Source organism: Erythranthe guttata, chromosome 14 (assembly GCF_056151865.1).
Source record: "Erythranthe guttata isolate IM_541 chromosome 14, IM_541, whole genome shotgun sequence".
NCBI classification, from domain to species: Eukaryota; Viridiplantae; Streptophyta; class Magnoliopsida; order Lamiales; family Phrymaceae; genus Erythranthe; species Erythranthe guttata.
In genome coordinates, this window is record NC_142546.1 from 22,441,751 (window position 1) to 22,464,041 (window position 22,291).

Consider the following 22,291-nt stretch of genomic DNA (forward strand, 5'->3'; position numbering starts at 1 on the left):
AAGCCCATTGTCTTTTTTTTTGTTTTAAATATTTTTTTAATTATTATTTTATTATTAAAAATTATTTAAAAAAATAAAAAATAAAAACTAAATTGTAATTATATATATTTTTAATATTTGTATTTATTTCTATATTATTTTACATTATTATACATTATTTAAATACAAATAACATATAAAAATAAAAAAAAATAAAAAAAAAATAATAAATCCGGCTCGCGAGCCCATGAACAACTGAAAACCGACTCGAGCTCGGCTCGTCAGAAAGCTCGAGCTCGAGCTCGAAAATCTCGAGTCCGAGTTCGAGTTCGAGCTTTTTAAGAGCCAACTCTTCGAGCTCACGAGTCGGCTCGGCTCGTTTACACCCCTAGGATATACAGAGAAGCATTTCCTTACTACATTGTCGGATCATGTTTTATGTATGTCCATATATACGTGTAACATTGGCTAAAGACAAAATTATTTAATTAAGTAATTAATTTGTGCCAAACTTTTAATGATGCTTAATTTGGTACCAATTATAAATGCCTACCACATGTAAACATTATTGATGGATGTGAAGAAAGATTCATATCTATGGAGTACTAGGAATTAATTAGGATATTATCAATTTGAAATATTTTACATAAACGAGTTGAATATTATGGTTTATTTAATTCGAAACTTATCCTATAAATTGGCTGCTTAAAATGTAAATTACAAGGGTCATTTGCGACATTTTCTAGTTGTTGAAAAATAGAATAATTATTTCAAACACACAACCAACTACGATTCAATTTCAATCAATTTGCAGCTAGATCCCAATATTTAAGACAAATCTTTTGTAATATATACTAAAACATTCAACGACAAATTAATAGATTCCCACGTCATCATATCGTCATCGTCCCACCACTTTTATGACAAGAAGTTAATTAAAACATATAATAATATAATATTTATATTTATTTATCCGGCCAGCTTAGAAATGGCTCGGCGTCGAGTTCGGCGGAGTCGGCGCGGAGCCGATGCGGTTGCCGCGCTCAGAGCGGCTGTTCTCGGCGAACTTAAGGCTGTTCTGGTGCATCCCCTTCTTCTTCTCGTCATCATCGTACTCGGCGGAGTAGTAGTGCTCCTCCGCCGCGTGCTTCGACGGCGGCAGGAACATACTCCCCCACTGCGGGAAGTGAACAACCGTCACCGGCAGAGTGCAGCACATAATCATAATCCCCATATACGTGAGCCCAGTCGCCGTCGAGTACCTCGAGCTCGTGAAAAACAGCAGCTGAGTCAACCCGGACCCGAAATTCCCGCCGGCGCCGGTCATACCCGATATCACTCCAAGCGATCGCCGGGAAATGAAAGGGATGATACCGAAGGTGGCCCCACAGGCGGCCTGAGCTCCGACGGAGAAGATAATCATGAAGGTTACCGCCAGGGGGAGGGTGTCGGCTTTACCGAGAAGAAGGCAGAATGCTCCGCCGAGGGTTTGCAGGATCCATAGCGTCCATAGCCTTCCTCTCATTCCGAATTTTCTGGCGGCGTAATCGGATGCGAAGCCGCCGAATGGACGTGCTACTAGGTTTGCCATGCCGAAGGTGGCTGCTATAGTTCCGGCGGTGTGAAGTTTTAGGTCAAATCTGTTATTTATATTTAAATCAGGGGTCAATATATAATTTTTATAATTCGTGTGTGTTAGTGTGTATGTGTGAGTGAAAGAGAGACGAGAGACTTTAGCATGTAAATCGAACCGGACAGATCCAATCGGAACTAGCAATTTTGAAAAAAATCATTTTTTTAGGAAAAATATCATAAAATTGAAAATTTTCCGATTGGGATAGACAAAATTTGAAAATTATATTTTTCATTCATTTATAACACTAAGTGTAGTTTTCCAAAATATTTAGCGAAATTGATTGGAAATCATAATCTAATAGTATTACCGAAAAAAAGTCGGGAAAATCGAAGCTTTCGGAATTCGAAATGATAAATACTTTTACGAAATCGCAATTATTTAAATCGAAATCTCGGAAATTCGGAATTCGACCTGTCGTAAAAGTATTCGGCAATGACATTATCGGTCGACAATTCAACTCCCATGGAGTAGCCGTAGAGGAGGACAAATATATAGGTCCTATAATTCGTCACGGCATACCACAACACCTGAATATATATATAGCCACGTCATCAGTAATTAATTAGGGTGTAATTAATGAACTTAATTAAATAAATTACCTTGCCAAATTTGTCTTTAGCGACAGTGCCCTTCTTCTGTAGGGCACCGAGATTACCATCTGGCAAATCCTGGCCAAGTGTCATAACCAGGATCCCCATAATCACATGCAGCCACCCTGGAATGAAGAACGCGATTCTCCAGGCGGTGAACGGAGTTGACCCGGCCTTCTTTATTATCTCGTACAGCACCGGCATTATCAGCTGGGTGGCGCCGCCGCCCATGTTCCCCCACCCCGCCGCCGTCCCGTTCACCAGCCCGATGATCTTGCCGTTGAACATGGTGCTCATCCAGTACTGGCAAGAAACGAACGTCGCCAGCGAAAACCCGATCATGAACCTCACCGCCACGTAGCCGCCGGCGGAGGAGACGAACGACATGCAGAACACCGTCGGCGCCGTGAGCATGATGAGGAAGGCGCAGCCGTACCGGGGGCCGAGGAGGTCGCAGACGGCGCCCATCACCAGCCTGGAGAAGATGCTGCCGGAGACGGAGGCCACACCGGCGTTGCCGATGTCGCTCTTCGTCAGGTTCAGGTTGTCCCGGATTATCGGGACCAGCGGCGCGGCGGCGAAGGTGGAGACGAAGCAGGTGAAGAAGGAGATCCATGACAGGTGGAAGGTCCGCATGTGTGGCTTCCCGAAGGAGAAGAGCTTGAACTTCTTCGCCTTGTGCTCCGAGTCCACCGGCAGGTCGAACTTCGCCGTCGTGTCGGTCGCCACCATCGGAGATGCGACGGAGAACGCCAGCACCGGCTCTCTGCCGGTCACTCCGTGCATGGAAGTCCCCGGAGATCCTTCTGTACTTTCAGCCATTACGTGTAATATAAATATAATATATAATTAATAATTTAATATTTTGAAAAGAAAATGTTTGAGTTATGGTGAAGAAGTATATTATCGGAGATGTTGAGTTAGTTATATATAGTGTAAATGCGTTGACAAATATAGATGTATTTAATGGTAACATTAATTAATTAATATGCATTTTAATAATTAATCAAAGATTAATTAATTAATTAAAGCAGAGAAGAATCCAATCCGCCACATCTGGCAATGAACAGTGTTTAGCCTTATCGTATATCCCAAAGGAGCATATACCATTCAAACTTCAGTGGGCCCCATACTTAATTAATTCAATTGCTAGATACAACCTCAGATTCATGAGAATATATATACATATATTCAGTTAACTAGCTCAAAATTACTAGTAATAATTAAGCAATATATAATTCCTTTTTTTTTTTGACCTAATTGGATTTAAGACAAAACCCTAAATATAACATGGTTAAACCTAATTAAATTAAGTCCACTGGTAATAATTAGTGGTATTTTAATATAATGTTCTTCATCCTATCATGTGGCTAAAGACTAAAGTTACTAATTGGATCGAAGAAAAAGAAAAAGAAAAGGTGTTTTGTGGGAGTGGCAATTAATTAATTAATTAAACTGAAGAAGTAGCATAGTTATTAATTAAGATATCTGATCATAATTAACTAGAACAATTTGCTTGTTAATCTAGCTTATAATATCTCATAATTAATTAGTTAAGGTCACGTACAGCAGCATGTATTAAGAAAGCGCTGTTGATTCTGGTTTTCACAGCATGCATGTTTTAGCAAAAAGTCTGTTTTATATTAAAAATAAATTATTATTTTTCTCCATTATTTTCTTGCTTCATTTTGACTAATTATTTAACTTTAGAGAAAAAATCTTAATATTTTTTGCCAACTTGCAAATCAATCAGGCAATTAGATATTACATCTGGTTATTTATATTAGGTGGATTTCAACCTATCGTATATATATAGATAATCATACACACATTTGTATGTGTGCTTAGTAGGTGATTATTTAATCAAATGTAAGATTCAATCGAAATCCATCTAATGTAAAATATAAATAATCAGGTGTAATATCTAACTTCCCGTTTTATTCCTCCTCCTCGGCTCCTCCCAGATTGGAAATAATTGAGGTATCATAGAATATTACAATTATTGGCACTTAATCCACACGCATTCGTATATATATTATATAATATAATATCCCATGTAAAATTATAAGGTCAAATGGTGGGTATAAATTTGAATAATTATTGAAGTGTGTAGGCATTTTATGACTAATTCTGCCTATAAATTCCCATTATGATAACGACAATTACTATGCAAAATATATATATAGGTCCGTGTTACCCTTTCGGAGGCGTTGAGAGTCTTGATTTAGCAAATTATTCAGCTACGTGTATATATATTAATATATCTTATAGTTAATTAATTAATTAATTAATTAATTAATAGATGTTTTTTCTTGATAATGAAAGGGAAATAGCAGGTACTACATGTGTTTGGACTACCGTTTTACTTAATTTCTGGGAACTGGGAATCATGTTTCAAGATTTTCGTAATTAATTAATTATATATGAACTTAATTATCTGCCTGTCTGAATATAAGTCCATGCCACGATCTTAGTGCTTAGTTGTTGGATATATATATAGGAATAATTGAGTTTTTTGTTGTGGTAATCTCATATTACTTACATGCACATATATATATATATATATATATATATATATATATATATATATATATATATATATATATATATATATATATATATATATATATATATATTACTATATTAGTTTTATCTACTTTTAGATGTTAGTGTTAATCGGTAAAGATCCGTTGAAACCCTCAGCTTTTCGGATTGCTTCCTTTATCTGTGATTTCCGTTGAGTTTCAATATATATTTCGTCGTTAGCTTATCTTGTGTTCGCTTTCTATATTCGTTTTAGACCATAATCCACGTCGAAATTAGACGGGGGAAATTAAGTGCAATTATCCATCGTTTTAGTTCACAACTTATAAGTGACATGAATTATCTAACCAAATCACTTAATTAAGTGATCATGTAAAGTAAAAATGACATAAGAATGTTGATATAATATCAGAATCTAATTGATCAGAAAGTTGACTTTAATTTATATTACATCTTCTTTATTTCTTTATTTTTTTATTTTTTATTTTTGCACATGAAAATTTAATTCTAGCTAGTTTGCCCTACTATAGTGTTGACTTTGTGTATTAATATTTAATACAGGCCAACAACTATTGGAAAAATGTTCATCAGTAATTGGCTTTTAGCAATATACCAAATTCAGCTTAATTCATACATCCGTAAAATTTCATCCTACTACAATGACCGATTGGATCTGAATTAACACTCTCGAAAAAAAATCTCTTTTTCGGAAGTAAAAAAATAATTCAATAAGTCGGCAAGGTAGATAGCAGTTCACATTTAATTGTAAAAAAAAAAAAAAAAAAAAATTATAAAATAAGAGGAAGAAATTTGAAAAAAAAAGGCAATATTTGACTGGCAGTAGTCAAGACAGTAGAACAACTTGTAGACAGTGATGCATAAAAGTGAAGATATATTTCGTCGTTGATCGGATTTCATATTATTTGGTCCTTTCGATGTACGATGGGGCCTGGTTTTGTTAGACGCGGCGAAATGAATTTTCCGAATTTATTTTGAAAAATCTTCCCCCAGAACACATGTGCTTGTTACAATCTCCATTGACTTATTTATGTTCATGCACAAATGTCAACTTTTTTATGAGTGAAACGAAAATAGAATTTATTACTTCAGCCAATTTTTCGATTTTTTTTTTGGATTCGTAATGTTTTCGGTGTGTAAAGAAACGGAATTTCCGAATTTGCATCCTAAAAAATTCCAATTCTAAAACAAGGTTTTCGTTTACAATTTTCAAAATTCCAATTTCAGATTTTCCGGATATTTTTTGGAACGGAATTGAAATTAATTTCACTTCGAAAAATTTAGGAAAAATGGATGAAATCAAATGCTTACTCAAAAACGAGCAAATGAGGAGACGCTTTCATCTTGATTGAACATAGTCAGAAATAGATTTACTCTTGAATATATTTTTTCGATATATCTAAGACACGAAAAAAATGTCTTCTCCCGTACATAATTTCTCATCGCAGCACATGTTCTAACTAATAAGATTCTTGAAACAAAAACGAAAAAAGGGTCACCTTGTAAACGGAGAACCTATCCACAACCTAACATCATACACTGCAAAAATACACCAAAAAGAAGATAAAAGAAAATTCCACACGCGATTTAGTAGTATAATTTATAACTCAATCATTTCTATCCTTCATAATGAACTTCACCGAAACACACAAGAGTTCACCGTTCACCACAGCACACATAAACGGAACGCAATTTTTTTTAAATTTTATTTTCCGGATAAATTGCATTACATGCTAGTTCCTACAACCGCGTCGAATCAAATATACAAATAAAAGCAACGGTGAATAAAATAAAGTCACCTGCTCTGCTATTTTCACCTTCTGGGGACAGGTTTGTAAAGCACAACAGTGACGAATTTGGAACGAAATCGATGAGTGACACCAAGTGAAACAACCGATCTCGGAGACTCTCTGTTCTCAATATAAAGATGGTTCAGACAAACATTCTGTGGCAAAGGGAGGTGGGGCCCACAAGGATCGATATTGCTATTACTATTTGTTGGTTGGTTTAACAAAGTGTGCTGTAGGTGTTGTGGTAGCATAGGCGGTTCTCTGCCTTCATCCTCGTTTCCAGGGTATGTGTTGTTGTAACTTGCTTCTGGTGAATTCGGAATTTCAAATCCAGCAACATTTACTCGATCCTGAATAAAAAATAGAATTATTACTATACATTTAAGGGCCAGAACTTCTTCTGTTAGAGGAAACAAAACACAAAATATAGTGAAGTCTTTCAATTCTTGAACTTACTTGATCTTCCCCATATTGATGGCTCATTGTATCTTACCAAGAACCGGAGAGCCTGAAAGTAAATCATCCAGCGAAATATAATTATTTAAAATTATAGGAAATATTTTTTTTTCTCATATTACGTGTCGCTTCATAATTTGTTTTGTCCGACTTCATCCTAACATTAATGAAGTCGTAAAGAGAAAACCAATAAACCACAAACGGGCAAATTTGCCAAGTAAGAACTTTTTCCCCCAAAACAAAGACTATTTAATAACTTTCTTAATTACTGTGCATCAACCTCAAACGACACTTCATACGAAACGCGGGGGACTACTTTTTATCACAATTACAATGGCAGATATATTTTACGACAAAAGATTACTCCCTTCTTTTAAGTACAAATAATCATCAAGAAGAAATTGTACCGTTAAGTTCATTAATGTTGGAGTAGTGAGGCGTTTTTGCTTCCGTTTTTTTTTTTTATTTGGGATGTTATTTATGATCCGGTTATGTGCGCCAAACAAGTACGAGATTTGGGTTCATTAAATACGACTAACTAAAATGCATCTTTGACAGAAGTGAAACTAGTATATACTGCAAGCTATCTCAATTAGATTAAAAAACAAATTATTGTCCATTTCTTATAGTCAGGTAGATTATTAATATCTCCAGTATATATCTATAAAGGCCACAAATGAATACTTTCAACCTGCTTCCAGAGCTTATGAATATATATATTATACACGCAGCTTAACAAAACAATACAGAACCCAATAGTACAAGATGAAGCGTCGTGATATAAGAACCAGAGAAGGCTTAATAGTTAATACCAAATTTAGCCTCGATAACTACCTTAATCTCAAAGGAAGTCCAATAATCAACAATGTTAGAGCCTCAGCAAGAATGAATTAAAACTCCGAGATTTCTCAATAGATAATGGAACCTCGTCTAAAGGAGTAATCACAAAGCAATCAAATAACTTCTTCATTTGTCACTTTGTCACATTTAACCGACATTCCACTACCGTCGTCAGCTTATTGATCATCGTAGAAATATTCAAAAAATTTAAGTTCAAACGACACACAAACAATGCCAAGGAAGAGCTTATCTCACTCGAAATACTTCGAGATTAAAACGAGAAACGAACCTGATTGAAGTATACTGTGCAGGCTTCAGGTCACAATTAACATACTCTCTTAGGCAATTGTCCTCTTTTAGCACTCAATGCAGTATGGCAAAAAAATAAAATAAATTATTAATAATCTATGCGATGAAAGAAAAATTCATCCGAGTACAAATTTCGAGGAATTTAGAAAATTCGTTATCCAGAAATTAAGGAATTCAACAAAAATTTAATAAAATAGAACAAAATTCAGAATACAATTAGGCCCAATCTCCTATACCAAACTCACAGAAACTAAGAACACGTAAAAACCCAAAAATAAAAAATAAAAAAAATAAAAAAATAAAATCTATATATACGCATTCATACCTAGAAGAATCCGGTAATAGATTCTGAAGAATCATGCGTCTGTGTACGATTTCTGTGTGAAATTTATACGCTTCGATTTGTGGGAAAAATACCCCTTCTGAATTTTTGCTCCAGAGCAGAGACTTCGTTATATTTCTACGCCTACTGTTCAGTGTTTGGGTAATATTTATATATATAATATTTGGGGGCGTAGTAGGTGCAATTTTGGGCTTCTCAGCCCATTATCTATATACGGGCCTCGCTTACAGCCCGGCCCAATTATGTAGTTTTACCACATAATTGGTACTGGTGTTAAGAAAACTAAAATATTGTCAATACTTCATTATGTTAATATTGTAAAAAAAAAAAAAAAAAATCAAACTTTTATGTATTATAATGTATTAGTTAGGGGTGGAAATTGGATTGTAATTTACATTTTCGTCGATTCTGGTCAGAAAATTTTCGATTTTGGAACATATTGCTACAACATAAATACATTTTAAAATTAAAAAAAAAAAAAAGAAAAATCAAAAGTTATTTTTGATCAAATTGAAAAAATAAAAAGTAAACACAAATGAAATATTAACTTATTTAAGGTCATAGGTTCAAAAACAGATTAAGCCGATTAAAGATGCTTAATTAACCATTAAACAGTGGTGAGAGAAGTTGCGAATATCATTATTAATTACTAAACTCTGTAATTAACTAAACTTTCAAATGGGGATTATGAAATAGCACAACTCCAATAGCTGATGGGCTCCACCTTTTCTTGTACTCATGATTGTCTTCTATCATTTTAATTATTATTTTTCCTTTATAAAAGTAGGGATTAAGTTAATTTTATATCCAAATTGTATTATTTTTAGTAATTACATGCCTTCTTGCAATAGTTTGCTCCATCAACTAGACCAGATATATATATTATTTTATTAATTAAAATTATCAGGAGTTTGATAGAATGCAGTATGATTATTGCTAAAACTATTATTCCAAATCAAAAATATAATTTTAACATTAAGTACGTTCTTCAGCTCATTTCTGCATCAATATTTATACCGATTTCATATTTAAAAGAAAAAGGTTGAATATATATAAAATAAAATAAAAAATAAAAAAAGATGGCGTAATAAATCTGCTAAAGATTCCTGCATCAGCATGACATCATCATAAAATTATGTGGAGAAAAATAAGCAACGTTTGTGCATGAAAAACCTACCAATTTTCATTCACCACCAACACGCCCAATTAATTGTTCAAAGGGATGTGGCCCAGCCCCACGCATTCCACGTGATTGGCACGAGCCTACTCTCCTAATATAAGTAATTATAAGAAAAATATATATATTATATAATTATTGGTATTCCAAAAATGAAAAATAATATGCGACAACAAATTTATTTGTTTGTTTGGGGTCTTAAGATATAAGTCCCTAGTGACAAAACTTATTAGAACTAAATGACAAGTCTAACTAAACTTTTGCTTCACATCCTTTATAAATTTCATTCCAAAAATGCCCTTCACAATAAAAAATTAAATCTACATCAAATAATATTTAAACTGTATTTATCATTATTAATTCGGCATTTAATATTTTTATTTTTGCATCTAGCATTTTTTATTATTCCTTTTTACATAGAACACATTTTTTTCCATGTCGTATTGTTTTCATTATTATAAAAATTTAATTATATCATTTTTACACTATTATAAAAAACATAAAAAAATCTTTTTTTCGTACATAATATTTAAAATTATAAAAAAAAATCGTGTTTTTATTCAATTTACATATATTTTTTTAAAATTTTATCTGTTGTGAATATTATAGTAGACTATGAAATACTATGGTGTACTATGGTGTACTATGCTATACTATGGTGTACTACGGTGTACTATGGTCTACTACGGTTTACTGTTCCAAAACCCTAAAAGCAAAAATAACTTCCGCCGTCACAAACCCTACCTAGCAGCCGCGCGCCGCCACTCGCAGCCACCTAACCCTAGCCACCATATCCGCCTTTATTCACTACGAAACCCTAGATCTACCACCACATAGCCGCCTTTATTCATTATGAAACCCTAGATCTGGCACCATCGCCGCCAACGCCATAGCCACCGCCTCCGATAACCATCCCCACATAACCGGCCACTACCATGTTCATTCAACTCACATACTTGGACTCATCTCTTCCCAAAAACGATGCCGACTCCGCTACCCAGATCGTCGCCGCCTTCAGATCCACCGCCATAATAGATTCACCGCCACTCCGGTACCCACTCCGTCATCTCCTCCGCCGCCTCCGGCAGATCCGCATCCACCCTCTGTTGCATCTCCGGCACAATATTCGTGTCTCAACAAAAAAAAAAAAAAAAGAGAATAGCTATATAGAGATCGGCCGAGAAAGGGAGAGAGAGAGAGAGAGAGAGAGAGAGAGAGAGAGAGAGAGAGAGAGAGAGAGAGAGAGAGAGAGAGAGAGATCGACAGAGGAGGGGCAGAGAAACGAAAGAGAAAAAGAAAAAGAGAAGAATAAAAAGAAATAAATCTGCTACAAGAAAAGAAACGTAATATGTAGGTCAAAATATTTAAGGTATAAGGGCAATATAGGGATAAAAAAATAATTAGGGATGTATATCCTATATTGTTTCAAATTAAGGATTTAATTAAAAGATTGGATTTTGACTTGTTATTTAGTCCAAATTAGGTTTGCTTTGAGGGACTTATAGCATATTACCCCTGAAATCGGGTTACCCCACGAAATGAAATTAGAATTATGAGGCCACGTCAGACTGTACGGAAAATGGGTCCTCCATTCAGGTGGAGTCTTTGTAGTGGGGGGAATCTAAATCAGATCAACAATTTATTTTTGTTATTTCTTTTATTATATATTTCTTTCTTTGAACATTTATTAAAAAAATCAGGTTCACTTATAAAAATTAAAAAAACTCACGGGATGGTATACTAAAATTATATTCTCTTCTTTAGAATACTTTTTATTTAAACAATATCACGATGCCCTTGTTAACGGTCGCTAGGTCGAGTTTGTCTTACATGGTTAACCTAATATGGTTTATATCTCCCATATGATTTACAAGGTATTACCCAGTACGCCTCTATAATTGGTTGCGGATTTCCTCCAAAAAATTAAAACCCGACAATTAATAGACAAATAATAAGTTTCAAGTTTCAACTTTATTATAAAAGTATGAAAACTAAAATTTGAATAATATCTTATCCATTTGCACCATTAATCTAAATTCTATAAAATATGAATTTTAATAATGTGCAGAAAAAAAAAAGGAAAAAAAAGGTATATCCGAATTAATTGAATTTAAAATACATTGAACAAAGCCATAACTTTGGATTCCACAAGTCCACCATCTTTAGAAGAATGAGCTGTGATTGCTTCTTTCTTGCAGATTTAATTTTGCTGGATTTATCATTTATTGTATTTTATTCATTTGTTTGTGTGGGGTTGGTGTTTAATAATTAATTATACCAATTTCCCATCACATAAAATTTTCATTTGCGTTTCAAAATTAATTGTTTGTACAATGTTATTTCCGGTTCATTTTAGGGGATGCCGATTTTTTTTAGTAACAAAGTAACCCGCAATCAATCATATAGGTGCACTCGGAAAACATACACTCTCGTACAATAGTTTACAAACAATACGAAAGACGTATAACATACTAGGCTAACCATGTGCGACAATCTCGATCTAGCGACCGTTGACAATTTGATAACTATATTGATTACACATAAGTAAATAATTAATACAGTTCTGATTTTTTCTCTCTCTCTCTAATAGGTTTTGTATTTAGACTTTTTCTTTCAAAAATATTATTTTCAGTCTTGAATAATGTATAAAAAATTCATTACAATTATTGTCTTAAACCAATTTATTTAATTAAAAAAAATCACAAATCCACAGAGACAAGTGAGTGTGGTCGGCACCTGGAAGCCCAAACCTCAACAACTAATCAATAAATAAATAAAGTTGCATTAATCCACAAAGGTTTATACCCTACTTTGTTTTCTTTCATTTAATACACTCCCTCTCACCTCCACCTTTTAATATATTGAACTAAAGCATATTCTTTTACACATTTATATATCGAAATTTTATAATAAGAAAATTTTGCAGGATATTAAATTAGTTTGAGTTCTTGGTATTAATTAATTAATTAATTAATTAATTAATTAATTAATTAATTAGTGTAGGTCTAGGATTCCAAAAGACAAATACTGATCAGTTTCACGTTACATCTTCCATTTGGCCCTTTGGATAGCATGTCCCTACAAAATCATTAGTGACCTAATTGTCATCATATCATTTTGATCTCCTAATAATTCTTTATGCTTTTTTATTATTATTAATATTTTAATATAATTGCCAGTAGAACCATATATTCAGTGCTTTCAAATTGCACTAGACTGGATAAACTTCGTCATCATAATGTAATATATTATTACAGTTTGTATTCAGGGGTTTAACGATTCGAGTTCGATCACCTTGCCATCAAAACTCGTCCCACGGAGCAAGTTCAGTGCGATTTACACCTCCGTGTGATTCATAAGTTCCTTTGTATTAAAAATAATAATAATAATTTAATGGTTCCATAGAGAGTCCACAGATAGAATTAGGGTTTTCAAACTAATCATGAAATATAGTCATATATATAGCGAATAATATATATATATATATATATATATATATATATATATATATATATATATATATATATATATATCAGAATTAGTATGATCAAGTGGCCTAATTGGTGGGTTCAATTAATCAGTCCATGATATTATCTTTATATTTTTATCCTTAATTTGTTGGAGTAATTAATTAAGTCAGAGCCGGCCCTAGGGTTTCCGGGGCCTTAGGCGAGATAAAATATCGAGGCCTCTATCTTATAAATTTTTGTTTGCAATATTATTTTCTATTAGAAAAATGTATCTATATATATATATTAGGATTTTTTTAATATAATTTCGGGGGCCCAGATTAAAATGGGGCCCTAAGCGGTGGCATCTCTGGCTTCCCCTCAGGACCGGCTCTGAATTAAGTACACTAATTATTCATAAGATAAATCCACCCACACCCAGATAAGATAAGGTTAATTCTTTGATTTTCATGTATGAAATATATAGGGGGGCCTGTGTCTTGTTTTTGTTTTGGTTTTTATATAATTATATTTAATAAATATTGTGTGATTGAAAAAAAGAAAATTGTTGATTTAAGTGGCACATCACACAATCAGGTCATGCTTCTCTTTGAAATTCTACCCAATGGTGAGATGCCACGTCAGCCTCAACCTCGTGGGCTTTTTCTGATATTATATTTTGTTTCATTCGAAAGGTCCACACTGCAACTTCAATTTCCCTCACACACACACACACACACTTTCTTGCATCCTTTTTATGTTATACTTTCCAGATCGAGCTTATGTTCATATATAGTAGCACAAATTGTGTTCTCTCTCTCTCTCTCTCTCTCTCTCTCTCTCTCTCTCTCCTGTAAATCTTGTTAAATTTCATCTAGGGATCTAGCTGTACACACATATATATATATATATATATATATATATATATATATATATATATATATATATATATATATATTCATTCATAGATACACACAGTCGTTGTTTTCTGGTGTAGCATCATCAAGATTCACATGCATCAAAAAGCACGGTGGCCGGTGAGCTGATCTCTCTCTCTCTCTCTCTCTCTCTCTCTCTCTCTCTCTCTCTCCCGGAGCTTTTATGCGGTGAGAATCTTGATGATGCTGCATCGGCAATAAACGACTAGCAGCAAAGAAACTGTGTAATTTGTTCAGAGGTAATTTTTATGATTGAAGAGGGCAAAAAATTACTGTCTCCCAGTTGTTTATATATATATATATATGTATGTCAGGTACTGAGAGATTGAAGTTTGGCTCTTCAGATGATTAAACTACGAGCTATGTCGTTATTCTTCTGCCAACAACATGTTTTTTACCTTTTTATGGTACCCCTTTTACATTTCTATTAATATTCATGGTTACCCAAAAAATTTACCATGAATCTTTTAATTTTATTTATTTATTTATTTTATTTTACTCATGGTTACCCAAAAATTGACTAATCAGATGTGAGAAAGAACAATTCATTTTTCACTAATTTCTAGCTCTATATAAAGCTAAGATTTATTCGAATCGAAACATGTTTGTCAAAATATGTATATATATGCCTGAAATTAATTTTTGCTAGTGTAGCTTTAGTTTGAACAAAATCAAAATTACAAGACATGTATGCATATATATATATATATATATATATATATATATATATATATATATATATATATATATATATATATATATATATATATATATATATATATATATATATATATATATATATATATATATATATATATATATATGATGTTAATGTATGAGTGGCATGGTTGGGTGTATTTATGTTCTTGACAATTATTCATTACCATATGTTTGTTTGGAAGTTGGACCTACGTACTATACTATTTTCAAAAATACTTGTAACTTGCATTTGCACATATTTATTTCTCAGCTCTTAATACAATTAATTAGGGGCTGGCTTCGTTAATACTCCATCTGTCTCATATTATATGTCTTTTTAGAGAGTTTTTTTTGTCCCAGATTATTTGTCATTTTAAATTTTCAATGAAACATTAATTGTATTATTTTCAATTTTAACCTTAATCACTCCTAATTAATTAGTTGAGAATCAATTAATGTTGAGGATATTTTAGTAATTTATCTGTTTTTTCACTATAATCTATGCACATTTATTGATTTTCTTAATATGTGCAAAACAACCCAAAACGACATTTAAATTGGGACGGAGGGAGTACTTAATTACCGCTGCAGCTTCATTAACTTCTCGATCTATTAAATTCGTTTTTCTTCTCGATATATCCAACGTAACTAATGGGGGCAATGCATATTGGTTGTATACTACCAGTTGTTTCAGTACTTTGACAACACTGATGATGATTCAACCGTGAGTTCCGCTCCTAGCTAATTATATTTCGCAAATCTACTTAATTAATATATATCTCGATACTTGCTGTATGTATAAATCATGCAATCTGCTTGCCAGTTATATATATTTATTTAGTAATACATACTAGAGGAATGAGCCAACCCCACAGACACAAAACAGCATATATATGGCGAAAGGATGTAACCGTAACAAGTTGTTCGATGATGATGCATGTTATAGACAGTTGGCTTCAAAAACCATCACTCACGGTCACTCAGACAATAGCTGGAACGAGAAGGCTCGTAAATTAATGAATCATAATGTATACGAGTTGCGGTGTCGGCGAGTTGTTGTACTCGTTATTCTTTACATGACAACACCCGATTTGTAGGAAATGGCTGTAAAGTGAAAACAAAAAAAGGGCAGCTGGTCCTAATTGAATTTGCGTAGGTGGTCCAAGATGCCATGCATGCAAGCATGTGTTATGTTTGTATATTGACAGCAACAAAAATATGTAATTCAAATGGAGGACCATTTAATTACATTTTTGTTTTTAAAAGAGATGTTTTCAAAATTAAAATGGGTCGATTTTTAGCCAAATATGCCAAAAGGTTCATGTGGACCCCTTCTTGGACTTCGTCATCTACAGGGCATTGTTAATTGCCATATATAGTAATTACTACTAACTATTTGCCAGGGCCGAGTCGGGCATATTTGGAGGCCAGGGGCGAAATAGTAAAAAGTGCATTTAAGTAATACGGGGGTTCGGGGGCGGCGACCCCGTTTAACCAAGTACATCAGAAAACATAAAGGAAAAAAGGAGCTTCAAGAAAAAAAGATATATGCTATGCACAAAAGAGAGTTGAATAATAGTTTAACAACATGGTCAAAGCTGCACAAGGAAGAAAAGACTCTCAAAGAGAATACAGTAACGATGTTAAAGGACGAGACAGAGAATATGAGAAACTCAACGGAACTCGTTCTTCTTCTTTAAAGGTTATTGATGCATGCTCAGCGAACGTTTTCTCAGTCTAAAATTCCCAAAAGTTGCCGCTCTCCTCTCGCTTTTATGCCTGAGGGGAGGCGTAAGAGGGCGAATCGTCGACTGGTGGTTCGACTCAGACAAAGATTCGCTTTTAGTTCTGCAGAACAAGTCGAGATTTTGCAGGTGATTTTCTCCATGAAGTTCGTTTTTATCGGCCAATTCGTCTTTTGAAACAGGCAACACATCATTGGAATTTGTGTTATTGTTCAACTGTTCATCATTGTCGTCATACATGTAGCCACTATCTGGTACATCCTGCATGGCAAGATCGTCATACTCCTCGTCTGACTTGGTCGATTCCTCGTCCACAGAGCCTTCCAACTGAAACTTTAAATTACTTTTCAAAAATTGTGATATACAAACAAAACATTAAGTTTATCAATTTTGGTATGTATATATAGTGTGACCAACCAAATGTAATTCTCAATTTCTCATTACGTATACGTATACGTAGGGGTGTAAATGAGACGAGCCGGCTCGCGAGCTTCCCAAGCTTGCTCGAAAAAAGCTCGTACTCGAGCTCGAAAAATCGAGCTCGAGCTCGAGCTCACGAGCCCGAGCTTTTCGACGAGTCGAGCTCGAGCTTCATTTCAGTTGTTCGACAGCTCGCGAGCAGGCTCGCGAACTTTACCTTTTCTCTATATTTTTCAATACATATTAATAATATATAATAATGGATATTATTAATAATAAATAAAAAAATAATAATATTACTTTTTAATTGAAAAAATAAATTTAATGGATGGATTTTTGGTTGTGCCGAGCTCGAGCGCGAGCTCGAGCTCGAACTCGTTTCGTATACGAGCTCGAGCGCGAGCTCGAGCTCCTTAGAAACACAAAGAGCTCGAGCTCGAGCTAAAACTTATAGGCTCCTCGAGCTCGAGTTCGAGCCTTGGCGAGCTCGAGCTCACGAAATAAGGCGAGCTCGGCTCGTTTACACCCCTACGTATACGTTTAAACCGAATCGAAACAAACGGGCACGTCCTTACCTCTTCTTGGAGATGCTCGTGTCCATCACTAAAATCCTCATCACTGTCTAACTCCAGCGGCTCGTCAACTTCTTCGTCACTACCATGCACAGACTGCTCTTCCTTGCGCTGCAAAAGCGCAGCAAGGGACCAAAGAGTAAAAGGGAGCACATATAGAAAAAAAATCCTATGTTCTAGCACTTACACAACATATATATTATGAAAGATATAACTGATTAAACTTTCACTATATTTTAACAAACTTCATGGGAAATACATACCTCTTTAGCAGGCCCATCAGACATCCTAGGCGAGCTGCAGCACGATGAAACGTATCTACTGCCATTGTCAGTCAGGTCACCTCTTGACTCGTCCACACTGCTGGCATGACTAGTGCCGCCAGTCTCACCTGGCCAAGAACTCATCCCAAAGTGACCAAAATGCACGTTCACAGGTTCCGATTCGCCTATATGCAATGGCCCGTAAAGAGGTGGTCCTATTCCATTCCACATAGGATCGCCAAAAACTGCCTTTCCATTATCATCTACAATGTCAACTGGCCAAGCCTTCGCCACATAACCATCATGATTCACAAGTGCCATCAGATGCCTACTGGAGGTTTGCCGAATCAGCTGAAGCATTCCTTCGACGCACAACGAATTGGCAGTACACTGATTTCTGTACTCCTCGTCAACTACAGAAACCGTGTTTGTGATTGGATCGTAGAGATTCTCACCCGCCTCGCGCCTTCTCAAGCAGCTGAAAACAGTTGCGTGTATAGCTGCTACGCTTTTGTCAACGTTAGTGTTGTTTATTTTCGGCACCAGATGCTTATCAGCTCGCTTGCATAGATATTCTTGTATCGTTCTAATATTCCGAATGTATTTAACATATTTGTTTCTGGCGGGGTCTAGAGTCATGTACTTGGCGCGAACTGCAAATCTTTCCAAGTGCTTCCCCTCATTTGATATGTAAATCATGAAAGGTATGATGGAAGGATGTTTCTTCATTAGTCCCATCTGCGTGACAATAAAATTGTAGCTAAATCAGTAAATCAGTCCACCGTGTATCAACTCAAAAATTCCCAAGAACAAATGGCATGAATAATTACCACAAAATTGAGGCTCAAGTGAACACCCTCCACCACAACTGATTCTTTTCGTTCTTCCCAGGCAGTTATCAACCGGTCGAGGCTATCAATTACCATCTCACTTTGTGCTTTATATCCTTCTACTGCCATTTGCTTTGGGTTGACCAAATCAGTGGTGGTTGCATTGCCTTCAGGTTTTCCAGTAGTGGAATTACCGAGCACTTCATTCTTAGCCAGTGAGGAAGCAGGAATGCCTGCTGATTTCTTGGCCCGCTTTTTGGCCTTGGCTTCTGCCACTGCAACTGGATCTAAATACTCACCAGCGTGATAAGTTGAAGCCCAGAGTAGTGGGTTTTGTTCTTCAGCAACAAAGCTCCTCATCATATGGCGAATTGAATCGGTAGATACAACAGTTGTAATACCCAGCCTACTACCCTGCAATAATAATGCTCGATTTCAAGACCAAATATTTCCAGGACCACATATTAACCAGCCAAATATGGCAAAGTGCTTTTACAGATTTAAGTCTGTAACTCAAACAGAGGTAAATACTATCAAGGGACATGGATATTTAGAACATTTGAGAACTCAGAGACATCACCTATTATGTAAGTGGTTCTCAATGACCATGGAACTTATAAAAATGGAAGACATATTATGAAGATAAACGATGAAACCAAACTAAAACTTATAAAATAAAAACAGTTACTTGAGTACCCAAATACTCTGACTGAATAGAAAACTAAATAAATAAACCAACACCCAAGCAAATCAAACAGAAGTAACCAGGAAAACCCACCAGCAAGGCGGATAAAGTAGATTTTCCACAGCCACTCGTGCCACAGAGTAACACAGTCACAGATTCCTTTCTTTCTCTGATTCTGAAATACCAAGGAGAACTTAGAGAGCAAAATGAAGCAAGTTCCTTCATCAGAATATTTTGATATTTTAAGAACAAGACATACTAAGAAACACAAAAAACAACAAAGTAAAGTGAGCTATTACCCTGAGAAGCAACTAGAACTACAACATCAACACTTAATAGATATTGAAAAACCCTTTTTGCTTCCAGGTAGGTAAGAGCCGATACTTGTGAAACGATTGAAAAGCGAATGAGATGCTATGTTAAAGCATCATTTTGGAATTGCTAAAGGTTACCAAGAGAATAATATTTGATTAACCGCACTCCACAAAACAAAATGACTTCTCCTTTTTCCAAAAACTTCTACATTGTCAATTTGTCCCAGAAATGAGAACAGCAATTTGACCGGACAAGTAATAGAACAAGAAAGATAAACAACAGTAATGATCAGCCACATAACATAAAAGTTGATAGACTTAGAAAAGAATTCAACACATCAACCATCAGCTACAGGACAATTAGAGTTAAAAAAAATTATGACCTAGAAACAAAAATAGTTTCAGATGGACATGTTGCCAACTCTTACCTGCAAGCTAAGACTAGATCAGCCTTCTGGTTTGGCCCCACATACTTGTATTCCGAGAGAGCTTCACATACAACATCTAGAAATTTTTTTCTTCCAACAAACGTTGTGGTGCGTCTTTTGTACAATTCAAATGGTTTGCTTTTAATCACATCTCCCTCTTGAGATAAGTGATTAACATTTTCTTTGTCCAAGTAGTCAGTATCCCTTTGAGGATATACTTTAGCATCCTGCAATGACATATCTATACATTCTGAGACCAACTTCTCAACCGAGCACTCGAGCCTCATTCTTTCAAATACCCTTTGGCTAATCTGCACGACAGGAATTGAAGGACTTGGCATTAGAAAGGACTTAAAAATGGATGTAAATGGTGTATGCAAAATAAATATGAATAAAAAGATCATGATGCCATAACAGAACTTGTACAGATGCGTACGGTCATTGCATATTTCCTACTCTGGAAAACAAGACCCTTCTAGTACTAAATGCAGTGCAATTTATTTTTTTCTATATTTCAGCAGTTTCTTCAGGAGATTAGCTACCTATTAATTGTTAAGATTCCAATTACTAAAAACAAGATACTCTATACAAATCATCAAACCTGCAGATATTCACAATCGCCTACAAAAGTCACAGATCCAAAAATTATAAATCCGCATCAACCACACGGGAACTCAGACTCAGAGCCAATAACCAGATCACTTTCGAATTTATAAGAAATAACCCAGACATATGAAGACATCTATATTTCCTCCTAAAAAAAAGTTTATAACTAGAAAAGGCAGCAGTATTTCACTATTTTCGTTAGGAGGGGAAAAAAATGTTTCTATTGCTCAGATATCAAAGGAATTTATGAAACTGATATGAAATGTACAGAAACACAAGCAAAAAAATCGAAGGTATTGACTACAGGACTACAAAATTATTGCAGATCGAGTGCGTAAACAGTACTAAAATCCGCAATTAGGCAATGAACCCCAAATTAGATGTTCTAGGAATGGAGGCAAAGACTATCATGCGCACGCGCTGCCGCAAGAACAGCGTGCACATCTTTAAGAACATGCAGGTAAGTTAAAAAGCAGATGCATACTCTTAGATGTGAAGTAGTAATTAAAAGAAAACTTTAGAGAAGAAATCTGGGGAAAGAGAAAACCTTGAAGGCGTGACGAGCCTTACAACCCATGAGTTGCAGAGTACTCTGGAGAACGGAACGCGTGTACCGAAACGACGACGAATTCTTCTTCTCCGCCGCCGCTCCATCATCATCCACCACCACTATGTATAGCAGCTTCGACAACCCCTCCGCCGCCGCCATTCGTCAATCCTACGCCATCCACATGCACAACAATCCAACTCAAATTAACACAGTTCAAATAACAAGTCAAATAAACGATCGTCACGCACAATTTTAAAAAAAAATTAAAAAATTGAAAATCAAAACAAAACAAAACAAACACGAATACAATGCAGGTTTGCTAACAGGGGAATCCGAACCTGGAGAACGGAAATCAATACGGGAAAAAAAAACTCGAAATCCGGTTAGGGTTCTAAGAGCAGATGGAAGCTAAAATCGGATGGGCAAAGGAGAAAGTGTAAAATCACGGGGAGATGTGAAGGAGAGAGGCGCCGTTTACGAGGCGATCCGGCCATTCCTACCGCCATTAGCGTCCACGCATCACAGCTTCTGGGCATCCACGATAGTCGTCTACTTTCTCTATATATTCGGCGGGTTGCAATAAAAAGTTAAATTACTGAATTAGGTCTGGCACGCGGTGGAAATTACGTGGGGCCCTCGGTGGAACAAGTATTTAACGGAGTAGATTTCATCGGATTGTAAGGGAGTGGCAAAGATGGTAAATATGTAGAAGATGAGGGTTGGAATAGATTGGCGTATTGTTAAAACGTGAAACGGACCGATTCGGAATATGTTGGATTTTGAGGGACTTGGTTTTGCAATATGATGAAAAGAATCTGTACTATTAGTGGAATAGATTGTTAATTACATGAATTGGTAAAATGGGTGATGTCAAATTATTGCATTTTTCCAAAAATAAATAAATAAAAAAAGTACATTTCTTGAATTAAATTAAGGAAAAGATAACTTTGTTTAACTTTTTCATTGTCATTTAAAATGCCATTTCAAATAATAAGTAGTTTGTTTTTTATTATCAACAATTATTATAATATTCTTGAAATGGACATGATTTCAAATTGTCCAATCTTCTAACAAGATCTCGTCAATGTTTGTAAAAAGAAATTCAAGGGG

General features: G+C 35.1%; 3 protein-coding genes across 6 annotated transcripts; all 3 read right to left on the minus strand.

The window, feature by feature from the left end:
• Nucleotides 1-747: 747 nt before the first annotated feature.
• Nucleotides 748-3,113, minus strand: LOC105958877 (high affinity nitrate transporter 2.4). Its single transcript, XM_012982880.2, has 3 exons — nucleotides 2,215-3,113; nucleotides 2,027-2,142; nucleotides 748-1,619 (listed from the first exon to the last, which is right to left on the minus strand). Exons 1-3 carry the CDS (start codon nucleotides 3,025-3,027, stop codon nucleotides 962-964), a joined length of 1,587 nt encoding a protein of 528 aa, XP_012838334.2. The 5' UTR covers nucleotides 3,028-3,113; the 3' UTR covers nucleotides 748-961.
• A 3,240-nt stretch (nucleotides 3,114-6,353) lies between these two features.
• On the minus strand, nucleotides 6,354-8,633 carry LOC105959115 (SNF1-related protein kinase regulatory subunit beta-3). Of its 2 annotated transcripts, XM_088813888.1 has the most exons (4): nucleotides 8,488-8,633; nucleotides 8,143-8,206; nucleotides 7,014-7,065; nucleotides 6,354-6,907 (listed from the first exon to the last, which is right to left on the minus strand). In XM_088813888.1, the coding sequence occupies exons 3-4, from the start codon at nucleotides 7,038-7,040 to the stop codon at nucleotides 6,581-6,583; spliced, it is 354 nt and encodes a 117-aa protein (XP_088670014.1). In that variant the 5' UTR covers nucleotides 7,041-7,065; nucleotides 8,143-8,206; nucleotides 8,488-8,633; the 3' UTR covers nucleotides 6,354-6,580. The 2 variants fall into 2 exon arrangements, with proteins under 2 accessions (XP_088670014.1, XP_088670015.1); XM_088813889.1 differs by lacking the exon at nucleotides 8,143-8,206.
• Nucleotides 8,634-16,298: 7,665 nt separating this feature from the next.
• LOC105959116 (P-loop containing nucleoside triphosphate hydrolases superfamily protein) lies at nucleotides 16,299-22,050 on the minus strand. Of its 3 annotated transcripts, none has more exons than XM_012983151.2 (8): nucleotides 21,520-22,050; nucleotides 21,179-21,349; nucleotides 20,026-20,336; nucleotides 19,377-19,458; nucleotides 18,599-19,012; nucleotides 17,769-18,506; nucleotides 17,509-17,616; nucleotides 16,299-16,840 (listed from the first exon to the last, which is right to left on the minus strand). In XM_012983151.2, exons 2-8 carry the CDS (start codon nucleotides 21,338-21,340, stop codon nucleotides 16,472-16,474), a joined length of 2,184 nt encoding a protein of 727 aa, XP_012838605.2. In that variant the 5' UTR covers nucleotides 21,341-21,349; nucleotides 21,520-22,050; the 3' UTR covers nucleotides 16,299-16,471. The 3 variants fall into 3 exon arrangements, with proteins under 3 accessions (XP_012838605.2, XP_012838604.2, XP_088670712.1); XM_012983150.2 differs by having other exon boundaries at nucleotides 16,299-16,846; nucleotides 21,520-22,000; XM_088814586.1 differs by having other exon boundaries at nucleotides 16,299-16,941; nucleotides 17,460-17,616; nucleotides 21,520-21,806.
• Nucleotides 22,051-22,291: the final 241 nt, after the last annotated feature.